At 37.0% G+C, this 10982-nt stretch overlaps 2 protein-coding genes across 5 annotated transcripts; both read left to right on the top strand.

The window, feature by feature from the left end:
- The first annotated feature begins 422 nt into the window (after positions 1–422).
- LOC140797196 (putative leucine-rich repeat receptor-like serine/threonine-protein kinase At2g19230) lies at positions 423–4899 on the top strand. The gene is made up of 9 exons (XM_073150472.1): positions 423–528; positions 728–1313; positions 1398–1858; positions 2645–2780; positions 2886–2957; positions 3051–3116; positions 3204–3278; positions 3862–3890; positions 4559–4899. The coding sequence occupies exons 1-9, from the start codon at positions 423–425 to the stop codon at positions 4897–4899; spliced, it is 1872 nt and encodes a 623-aa protein (XP_073006573.1).
- On the top strand, positions 4302–10980 carry LOC140798084 (probable LRR receptor-like serine/threonine-protein kinase At1g51860). Of its 4 annotated transcripts, none has more exons than XM_073151813.1 (12): positions 4302–4451; positions 4559–4863; positions 5519–5652; positions 5746–5817; positions 5907–5978; positions 6061–6138; positions 6430–6581; positions 6682–6938; positions 7837–7963; positions 8129–8161; positions 8796–8988; positions 10841–10980. In XM_073151813.1, the coding sequence occupies exons 4-12, from the start codon at positions 5801–5803 to the stop codon at positions 10845–10847; spliced, it is 936 nt and encodes a 311-aa protein (XP_073007914.1). In that variant the 5' UTR covers positions 4302–4451; positions 4559–4863; positions 5519–5652; positions 5746–5800; the 3' UTR covers positions 10848–10980. The 4 variants fall into 4 exon arrangements, with proteins under 4 accessions (XP_073007914.1, XP_073007912.1, XP_073007915.1 ...); XM_073151811.1 differs by lacking the exon at positions 10841–10980 and adding an exon at positions 9249–10329; XM_073151814.1 differs by lacking the exon at positions 10841–10980 and adding an exon at positions 8619–8687 and having other exon boundaries at positions 8796–8897.
- The last annotated feature ends 2 nt before the right edge of the window (positions 10981–10982 follow it).

The following is a 10982-nucleotide window of genomic DNA, read 5'->3' on the forward strand; positions in this document are numbered from 1 at the left end:
GACAATGTCGCACTACCTTCTTTTGGCATTTGGACTGCAACAACGTAGTAATAGGTATAGCCGTATAGGCTTTCCCACACCTTTACCAGTTCAGTTGACTAATTCCGTTTCTGTAATATACTGGAGATAGTTCCGGTACTAGTCAATTTTCAAGGTCAGAGACCAGTCCTTGATCAATGGATCAGAACTTAGGAAATCCCCTGTTTGACCTTTACAAAACGGTTGACTTAAAGCTCGCAAAGATCAGATATGACGGCAGTTATGAGGCAGTTGCGCGTTTGAGTGCACGATAAGTAGAGAAGCTCTTATTACCTGTGGACCGAGTGAACAAGTAGGATGATGAAAACCACAGGTAGTTCATATATTTCGAATACAATGGGGGATCCGGCCAGGTGAACTATATCTAACATGCGTACGTTGCAATGGCGTATGAGAGTTTAAAGAAGATGGCGTTATGGTGCACATCTCTTCTCTTGGGTGTCTTCATTGCAGTAGTTCAAGTTCATGGCCAGTCTCCCAGTACTGAGGGTACCTTACACATATATATATGTTCTTCCTCAAGCTTTTACTACTTAGTAACCTCGTTAACGCAATGCCCTTTTGTATCCGTGGTGGCTAATTAATAAACTTAGTTTTTTTATAAAAAAAAAGATTTTGTATCGATTAGCTATCTACGTAGATCTTATTACAAATTGATAGATTTCCTTTTACCTTCATCGTTTGGTAGGTTTCATCAGCATAGACTGCGGCGCTACCGGTAATTCCGTAGACGACAGTACAGGAATACAGTATACCACGGACGATCAATTTATAGACAGTGGGACAAACTACAATGTTGCGTCGAATTATATAAACGCCTCTCTTCCAAAGCAGTATTTGACTGTGAGAGGCTTTCCCGACGGAGATCGGAATTGTTACACCTTAAATCAAGCAATCAATGATACGAAGTATCTTGTGAGAGCAAGCTTCATGTATGGAAACTACGATGGCAAGAATAGTGTGCAAAAGAATAGCCCACTTCTCTTCGATCTCCATATAGGTATCAATATTTGGAAAACGGTGAATATCTCGGATCCATCCACTCCTTTCACGTACGAAGCTATAACTTTGATCTCGGCCGGTCGTCGGTTATCAGTCTGTGTGACGAGAACCAACTCATCTTCGACTCCTTTCATATCTTTGTTGGAGATGAGGCCATTGAAGGACACACTCTATCCCACCATTATGCCCTTTCCCTCTTCTATATTTTTTTCGGGTAATCTTGTATTATCGATGCGCCACAACCTGGGAGGAAGTGGTAATGAGATTATTCGGTGAGAGCATTCGACATGTCTCTGTCCTTCCTTATCCATACAATTTATGCAACGCATATATAGTATGATATTTTGAGTTTGCAGATATCCCGACGACCCTTACGACCGCATCTGGAAGCCTATGAACATTACTCTCCACGAGGTATCTACTGACAAGACAGTGAAGCACGGCCAATTTGACCAGTTCGAGGTCCCATCCGTCGTGCTCCAGACCGCCTCCGTGTCCGCTGGCGTCAACGGCAGCATAGGATTCCCCTGGGACTCCCCAGACTCCCATATATTTTACTATGTGATCCTTCATTTCTCTGAGCTCGAACTCCTCTCGGAAAAGGACGTCAGGGCGTTCGATGTCTACCTCGATCGGCGATCGATGACAACAGACTATTCGCCAACCTACCTCGAGGGCTCTGCAGATGCCACATCGAATGTTAGGTTTGCATTCAGTTTAAATGCGAACAGGAGAGCCACTCGTCCTCCCATCCTCAATGCCTTCGAGATCTATTCCATGGTAGTAACAAGATTCGATGCGACTAACGTGGGGGATGGTATGTTACTTCCTGAAGCCCCCTTGAATTTTCTTTTCTGCTTCTAATTATCCTACATGTATGATGGGACATAAAAAAGAAACATCAAACTCAAATTTTCTTTTATATAAATTTTGTAGTTTTAGCTTTCAATTACTCCCTGCTTGGAAACCCTTAAAACTGGAATTCGATTGAACTCCAATTCTATTTTCCTCATATCCCAAGTTGGAACTGTTAAATTCTCATATCTTAATTGATATCACTGCATTTGCTTGAACTTTAATGAAAAAATTTGAAGTGTTTTGAAGTCGGATTTAGTAAAAATATATATGTCATCAATATAACATTTTGTTATCTCAAAAGTACCCTAAAGTTATTATGAAACCAAGTTTGGGTTTACTTCCTTTCGAATTGCTGCAGTTGGATTCTACAACCATGGATGCACATCAACCGAAGGAAGGAAGTTTCTAGACTTCCCCTTCATACAGTATAATCTCTATTTCATATTTATGAAAGAATTGATCTAAAAATTTATACTGTTAGATAGTGAATCAATAATATATATCGTACATTTAATACGTCCCGTTATGTGATGGCCCCTATATATCTCACGTGACAAATGAAAGTCTATAGAAAATTAGGCTTTGGTACTCTGTGACCTGATAAACTGAAGTCATTAGATAAAAACTAATAATGTATATAATATCTTTAATAAGAAGATGTCTTAGACAAACTTTTGCATGTCTGTTGTCCTACAATGATAATAATTCAATGTCATCTCTAATCTATTTCATTTTTGTGGCACAGTTGAGGCCATGTTGGCAATCAAGGAAGCGTATAAATTGAAGAAAAATTGGGCGGGCCATCCATGTTTTCCAGAAAAGTACGCTTGGGATGGCGTCACTTGCGGCAACTATGCTAAAGAAATCAGGGTTATAGCTATGTGAGTATTCAAGAAAGAGAAGTTATGCTAATGCTTTTTGGAGTTATGTTTTTGTTGGAAATTACTGATGAAAGGGATATCTTAACGGATGCAACTGTGCTGCAGAAACTTATCCTCCAATGGGTTGGTTGGTCAGGTATCCAACTTCTTTTCAAGACTCACAGAAATCCAGTCCCTGTAAGTAGGAAATGTGCCAACATTCAGCAGAATAGTGTTACAAAGTTACAAGGAACTTCGAAAGTCATATCCTGTTTTGCTATTCTATTTTAGGGATTTGTCTTACAACAACTTAAGTGAAAAGTACCTGCTTCTGTGGCAACTATACCAAACATCCAGGTCCTGTAAGTGTTAGCATCAGATGCACTGGTCTGATAATTTTCAATGGGGATTTTTATGTGCTTGATGCAATCTGCATTTGTACAGAAATTTGACTGGAAACTGCATAGAAGTCCCTGACGCCCTCATTGAAAAAACAAAAGATGGTTCACTTATATTAAGGTTTGTTTCTAATCAAATCCTTCCTCTCCTCTACCAATTATAGTAGCACAAAAATCTTGTTGTGGTTCAATTACTTTTGGGAAAAGGCTCCCTGAACTTCTGTATTCTAATAAACAAAAACAACCCCAGATTCGATACAGTTTTTTGGGGGCACTCTGTAGTATAACCATTCCAGATCACCTTATGGGTAAAGTTGTTTATATACTTTGTTCTTCTAATTGATGGAAAACAGAGGACGGTTCTTTATCTGCAGTTTTTATTTTATTTTATTTTAAGTAGAACAACTTTAGTCAGTTTTTGAGAATAACAGCCCTGATTTACTTTTAAAGGTCAGTACAAACAACACACAGCTTTGCAGGGGTTGTCCAATTAAGCATCTTCTGAATATGTCTAAGTATATACTTTATTTTTTTTAAGATCTAATTGACTATATTCGACACTTTTCTCCAAAAAAAAAAATGAATAGTTTAGTCAGGGGTAAAATGTATTTAACCCAAACTATTATTACAATTGCATAAATAGTTGAAACTTAAAAATGAAATGTTATCTTTTTTATTGTTTGGAATTGCGAATTTTTATGCAGTTACAGTAGTTTGATGCTTAATCATTCCTGTAATTTGTTCTACAGTAAACTCAAAGAAAGGAATTAGTTTTGAGAATGGTTGAGGTAGGGGTGTTTCATGCACATTAGGCACATAAGATGGATTCAACTTCGTAGTAATGAAACACAATGTCTTTCTACATGCTGCAACAAATGGTTCTATAAGGAATAAGACTGGTATTTCTTTCTCTTTTGCGTGGACTTGTAGGTTCTAATGTGAGTTGAAGTATCATAAAATGGTTCTGTAAGCAATAAGACTGGTATTTCTTTCTCTTTGCTGAACTTGTAGGTTGTAACGTGAGTTGAAGTATATTAAAAGATAATTCCTCGAGTACTCTAAAAGTTCTATTATTCTTCTTGGGCTCAAATTACTGCTAATATTTGATAAACTTTTTCCTGATGCAAGATTTGACAACAATACTGACTCATGTAATCCTCCTGGTGGCACCCTACTACTGGTAGAAAGAAGAAGATAACTACGCCTATAATTATAGTTCTTTCAGTTGTTCCTGCCATTCTGTTGGTAGTAGGGGTGATACTAATTGTGCAGAGATTTAGAAGAAAGACCCAAGGTATTTCCAACAACAATTATTGCTTTCACATTACTGCTTAGTTTTACTTGAGTACCAGAAAAAAATTCATACTTATGGCCTGTATGTTATATACTATTTATTATCAGTTGTCAATCATGAAGCGATTCAGCCACTATCTGAGAGCAGACAATTCAATATGGAGAGTGGCGGCAGTCTGCTGCCATACACAAATTTCCAATCCGGTGTGGATCATAAAGATAGTCAGCTGCCACTGGAGAGTCGCCAATTCATGTATACGGAGTTGGAGAACATAACTAAAAAATTTTCACGTATCCTTGGAAAGGGAGGATTTGGGATTGTTTTTCATGGTTTCTTAGAAGATGGCAATGAGGTTGCTGTCAAGATGTGCTCTCTATCGTCAGAACAAGCACCTAATCTGTTTTTGGCAGAGGTGAGTCAATTTGAATCTGCCTTGAGAGTGATGTAAAAACAAATGATGAGATCTCCTATGGTGCAATTGTGCAGCATAGGGAGTAGAGAAGTAGAAGAAGAAGAAGGAATAATATTTTTAGGGAGGAAAAAATTAGAGAGAGAATAAAAATATCCAACTGGGCCAAAGAAGTTTCTTTCTTTTTCCATTGATCAGTCCATTGGCTATTATAATTTTCAGCCCTCTGATAGTCCTATGAGAAAATCTTAGCATGCTCTCACAAAAATCTACTTTTACTTCTACTAGGACCTATTAAACTTCAACCTAGAATTCAATTGTCAGGGATTGTTGTGATTGTGTGACACGAGTGGGTTGCTTGTAATTACAAAAGAAATTAACTACTTTCTTGATTATTTCTAGAAGAAAATTAAATTGTCCTTAACTCCTTATCTTCTCTTGTCTCCAGCTTGGGCCTACCTTAATGTGAGTTCGAATAATTTCTTTGATCAGAATATAACATTTCAGTTGACTCATTTAGGAAAACCCTATCTTTATGAGATGTGTTTGCTTCTCTAATCTCCATTCCATCACATGCCTTTTTTGAATGCTTGTTCACCTACAATTATAATTCAATGTCATCTCTTAATCTCTCTCTCTGTTTTGTACATGGTACCAGTTGAGGCCATGTTGGCAATCAAAGAAGCTTATAAAGTGAAGAAAAATTGGATGGGTGATCCATGTTTCCAAAACAGTATACTTGGGACGGTCTGAGTTGTAGTAACGGTGGTAATGATTCAAGGATATAGCTGTGTGAGTATCCAAGAAAAATAATCTGTGCAAATTTTCTTAGGAGTCATATTTTCTGGGAAAAATTGCTGATGAAAAGATTCAACTCTGCCGCAGAAACTTATCCTCTAGTGGATTGGTTGGTCAGGTGTCCACCTTCTTTTCCCGTCTCATGGCAATCAAGTCCCTGTAAGTATGAACCCTCGCAAAATTTAGCTCAATAGTGTTCGAAAAGTACAAGGAACTTCTACATACCTAATTACGTTATCTTCTTTTAGGGATTTGCCTAACAATAACCTAACTGGAAAAATCCCTGATTCTCTAGCAGATACATCATCCCACAATGAGTTGTAAGTGTTTATATCAGATTTACTGTTCTGATTATCTTAAATGAGTACTTTTAGATCCTTGATGCAATCTATACTTGTGCAGAAATTTGACTGGAAACTGCATCGCAGAAATCCCTGATCGCCTTGATAAGAGGTCAAAAGATAGTTCACTCAAATTGAGGTTTGTTCCTAATCAAGTCCTTCCACATTATAGCAGCAAAAGTTCTTGTTGTGGTTCAACTACTTTTGAAAAAAAAAAGATTCCATGAACTACTGTATTTAATAAACTAAAACAGCTCCACAGTTGATTCATTTTTATTGGGAGCACTCTGTAGTATAACAACCGAAGATCATTTATTGGTTAAGTTGTTGTTTAGATCTGTTATTCTACCTCATGAAAAAAGCGGATAGTTCTATTATTCTTTTACGCTCGTATTACTGCTAATATTTTGCAAACTTTTTCTGATGCTAGCTTTGACAAATGTAATGGTAGCAACTCTACTACCACTGCAAAGAAGAAGGCAACTACTACACCTGTAATTATAGTTCTTTCAGTTGTTCCTGCCATTCTGTTGCTAGCGCTGGCGGTACTTATTGTGTGGAAAATTAGAAGAAAGTCCCAAGGTAGATTTCTAACAGCAATCGTTGCTTCTACATTAGTGCTCAGTTTTCCTTAAGTACCAATGTTCAAATTAATTATGTCATGTACTGTCTATTTTTCCAGCTGTCAATGCTGAAGTGGTTCAGCTGCCGTCTGAGGGCTGGCAATTAAATGTTGATCGCGGAAGCAGTCAGCTTCCATTTGAGAGTCGTCAATTCATGCATATAGAATTGGAGAACATAACCAATAAATTTTCTTGTACCCTTGGAATAGGAGGATTTGGGACTGTATTTCATGGTTCCTTGAAAGATGGCACTGAGGTTGCAGTCAAGATGTGCTCTCTAACATCAGAACAAGCACCTAATCTGTTTTTGGCTGAGGTAAATTAATTTGTATATCATCAGGCATCTATGATTTGAAAATTATGATTTTGCTATAGATGGCAAATTAAGATATTGCATATGTATCAAGACGTTGATTGTGTCATTGAAAGGTATCTGCCCTTGGGAGTGATGTAAGACAAAGTAGGGGGTGTCCTATGATCCAATTGCGCACCATCTAGTAGAAGTGAACATAGAGTTGAGAAGGTAGAAGATGAAGAGTGAATATGATTCTAGAGAGGAATGTATATATTGAGAGGGATAATAAAAGACAACCTGGCTAAAGATGCTTCTTTAGTTCTTTATTCAATTTTCATTTATCAATCCACTAGCTATTACAATTTTCAGCCTTCTATTGATTGTTTGTAGAAAATCCTAGCTTGCCTTTCAAAAAAAGGACTTTCATCCTAATAGGACATTTTAGATAACTTAAAAACCCTAATTTGGACTCTTTAGGAGTACTAAAATGAAAAGAGAATAGCTCAGGATTACTGAAAGTCCGTAACAGTGAACCGGTATTACAGTTCCGTAACCAGTATTATTGCAGTGAGTTCTGAAGAAGTTAGTTCATATATAAATAATCTGAAAAAAAAAATTAAGATCTAATAAAACTTCAACCTAGATTTCAATTCTTCATATGTGATTGTTATGATTGCATGACATATGAGTTTTTATGAAAATAGTTGCTTGTAATTGCAAAATAAATCAACTACTTCCTTGATTATTTATACACAAGTATAAAATTATCCTTGTCTTCTCATTTTTCAAGCTGAAGGCTGCCTTTATATGAGTTTAGATTTTCAGGATTTCTCTGAGCAGAACATAATATTTCAGTTGACTCATTGGGATATTATTTTGTAGATCTTCCTCTGATGATATTTTGTAGTATTTTCTGTAGGTTGAGAATTTGTCAAGAGTTCGTCACAAGAATCTGATTTCTTTGGTGGGCCACTGCATGGATAGAGGTTGCTTAGCGGTCGTTTATGAGTATATGCCTCTTGGAAGCCTTGAAGATCATTTGAGAGGTCGGTGAACAGTAACTTAACTGCTATGTAAATCTATCATGTGGTGCATATCTAGCTATTTCTTCTAATGGACAAATTGCTCTCATTATTCTGTTCTCCTGTTTGTGGAAAATGATAACACAGATCTAAATGTTGTTTTCTCATCTGTGTTTCCTTTTCTAATAGATCATGCTCTAAAAGGCGGGATCCACTTTGCAGGTAATCAAGGGACTACATAGCACATATGTGATATGCGGATGCATATGGGAGTGCATGTGTTTGATATATGGAAATACATAAATTGATAAGTATATGCAAAGCAATTTAAAAATCAAAAGAAGTAAAAGTATAAAAAATAATCCTGTATGTTCTCATCTCTTATGCACTAGCCCAAGTCTCTAGTTTTTCTTTCCCTAGCTAGCTTTATAGAATATTGAACACCAAGTCCAATTTTAAGACTTCTTGCAATGTGAAAGTTGTGAGAAATAACCATTTAAATATATAATTAATTGTCTGAATGACCTTATTGTCTGGTGATTCTGCAATAGATGGTTAATTTCGAGTATGATGATATAGAATCACATAGTTTCATTTCCCAGAAGCTATTAATTGTTGGATGTCATCAAAAGGGGTTGCATAGCAAGCATTATTAATGGATTTTCTTATGACCTTGAAGATAAAGCTGGCATTGGTAGAGCCTTGAGTTGGGCAGAGCGCGTTTAAATAGTACTCAGTACTGCACAAGGTTTTGGGGGCATAAAACACAACTTGCCTATCCAAATTTCTCTTGTTATTAAGCTAAAGAATTCTTAACTTTTCCTTCTCTCATTAGATGTTCTTTGACTTGATATAGGCCTGGACTATATGTACAATGGATGCCCAATGCCAATAGTTCACAGAGATGTAAAGATCAGCAACATTCTTTTAGGCCAAAACCTGGAGGCAAAAGTATCTGATTTTGGGCTCTCTAAGGCCTTCCACAGTGATTTACAAACACACGTTTCAATGACAGCGCTTGCTTTCTCCCCAGACTATGTTGATCCTGTGTACGTCTCCATGCTCTCTTTTTCTTTATGCTGTAGAATTTAGTGGTTTGGGACTTCTCCAAAGGGAGGGGATTCTAATCATGATGGAAATGATTTGACTTAATATAACCACAATTTAAAGATAACATGCTGAGTCAACAATACTGTTTGATAGACAAAAGGAAAAGAACTGAAAAACAAGCTCCAAAGTATAGGATATCAAGATTCTTTTGAAGTTGTTTTATATCTACCTAACCCTAATGCTTTTGCATACTTATTAGGCGCTTGCAATCTTGGAAATTCAACGAGAAAACTGATGTGTATAGCTTTGGAGTAGTTCTTTTGGAAATTATGTTACGATTCGACCGCACGAGTTAAGTCGAGTCGAGTCAAATTAGTTACTTAGCTTTATCTTTCTATTTTAAATTTCAAATAAATCGGATAATCCGCATGTGGATCCGATCCACTAGGGATTTTACTTCTATAAATAGGGATAGACATGAGTTAATAATTATCATTGAGAGAAATCTGAGTTTAGCCAGTTATTATTTTCATTTTTATATTTGTTACATTAGCCGTTGGATTGTCTTTATCTTCACAGGAGTAGATCATAACCGTAGATCTCTTTCAAGCATTTAAACCCTAGCCACACCACTCTCCGACGACTGCCACAATATCAAAAATTACCGTTCTGCCCTCCCTGACCTATCTCCACTATTTTATTTTTATATTTTCATCCGAACCTCCAATTTAGGTGAAACTAGAGCCATTAGAACCCAACTCACGAGGCTACCTCTATCTAAATTTTCATATAATCCTACGGACGGATCGTTCCAGATCTGGTCCATAACAAATTATCACCGGAGAACCTCTTCAGCGTGTTGGTGATGTTCATATGATTGAACATGCTCAACTGGGTTTTGGGCGAGGGGTTATCAATGCTATTGGTGATCCAAGGTTGCAACGGATGAACAACACCGACTCTGTCTGGAAGGTTGTAGAACTAGCAATGAAGTGCACAACAAAAGCCATTAATCAAAGACCAAAGATGGCTGAAGTTGTCACGCAGCTTAGGGAGAGCTTGGAATGTGAGACTGCTGGAAGGAGGAAGAGCATGACTGGTGAAAGCACTGCCTCAAGCCATGGCATTACATTCACAAAAGAATCAGCTATATATGGTCCATCCGCAAGATAAGCTGATCTTATCCTCCTCCCATCATGTTTTTGAGTTGACTTTGTTTGATTGAATTTGTAGTTGTGTTGTTTTGCGTGTGATATGCAGTGTGTCATGTCTGTGTATTTGCAATAATTCTGCAGTGAGAACTGTTCCTCAAAATAATCAAGCTTCTTATGATTTACTGAGACTGCTATAACAAAGTAAAGTTGACTCATAGAGCCTGTCTTACTTGTAGTCTGAGAGCTGGCAAGAGCTTGTCTCTGCTATATTGTTGCAGTAATAGTACACTGATAAATATAAAATTTTAAAGCAGTTGGTGAGTTAATATAGTATAGAATTAAAGGTTATAGATTCAAATCTTGCCCCACTCATCTTTGGAAATTCAATGAGAAGACCGATGTATAGAGCTTCAGAATGGTTCTTTTGGAAATCATCACAGGAGAACCTAACGGCCCGATTACCTAACATGATATGCTTACTCTAGCTTTCTCCTCTTAACAGGTAACTGAAGGTGTTTCGGTTAAAATGTTTCACTTTAAACTAATCAAAATATTCTATTTCTGCTACGTCGGCTTGTTGTTTGTAACTGTTGGTTAGAATTTAATTAAGGATGCCATTTTGATATCAAAATAAAAACTGAGAGATATTTAATTAAACCGCACAATATAACTAGCCCACTGTTTGACCTTGTTTAAGCCGTTGAACTGAAGCTGGCAAACATCAGATGTGATGACAGTTAAGGTTACGATGTTTGTGGGGGTGCACTCCGAAATGTTTATGGTCTATGGGTGGGAGAGCAAAAACTTCACGGAATTAAGTACTAGGATGAAGTCTATAA

This window comes from Typha latifolia, chromosome 11 (assembly GCF_019914945.1).
Source record: "Typha latifolia isolate L0001 chromosome 11, TyphaL0001v2, whole genome shotgun sequence".
In the NCBI taxonomy this organism is placed as follows: Eukaryota; Viridiplantae; Streptophyta; class Magnoliopsida; order Poales; family Typhaceae; genus Typha; species Typha latifolia.

Excerpts from the sequence above, each read along its gene's own strand:
- LOC140797196 (XM_073150472.1), top strand. The coding sequence starts at position 423 with ATGGCGTATGAGAGTTTAAAGAAGATGGCGTTATGGTGCACATCTCTT. Across the intron at positions 1,859-2,644 it reads TGCGACTAACGTGGGGGATG|TTGAGGCCATGTTGGCAATC; the intron begins GTATGTTACTTC and ends TTTGTGGCACAG. Across the intron at positions 2,781-2,885 it reads GAAATCAGGGTTATAGCTAT|AAACTTATCCTCCAATGGGT; the intron begins GTGAGTATTCAA and ends ACTGTGCTGCAG.
- LOC140798084 (XM_073151811.1), top strand. Across the intron at positions 6,939-7,836 it reads CTAATCTGTTTTTGGCTGAG|GTTGAGAATTTGTCAAGAGT; the intron begins GTAAATTAATTT and ends TATTTTCTGTAG. Across the intron at positions 8,162-8,795 it reads AGGCGGGATCCACTTTGCAG|GCCTGGACTATATGTACAAT; the intron begins GTAATCAAGGGA and ends GACTTGATATAG.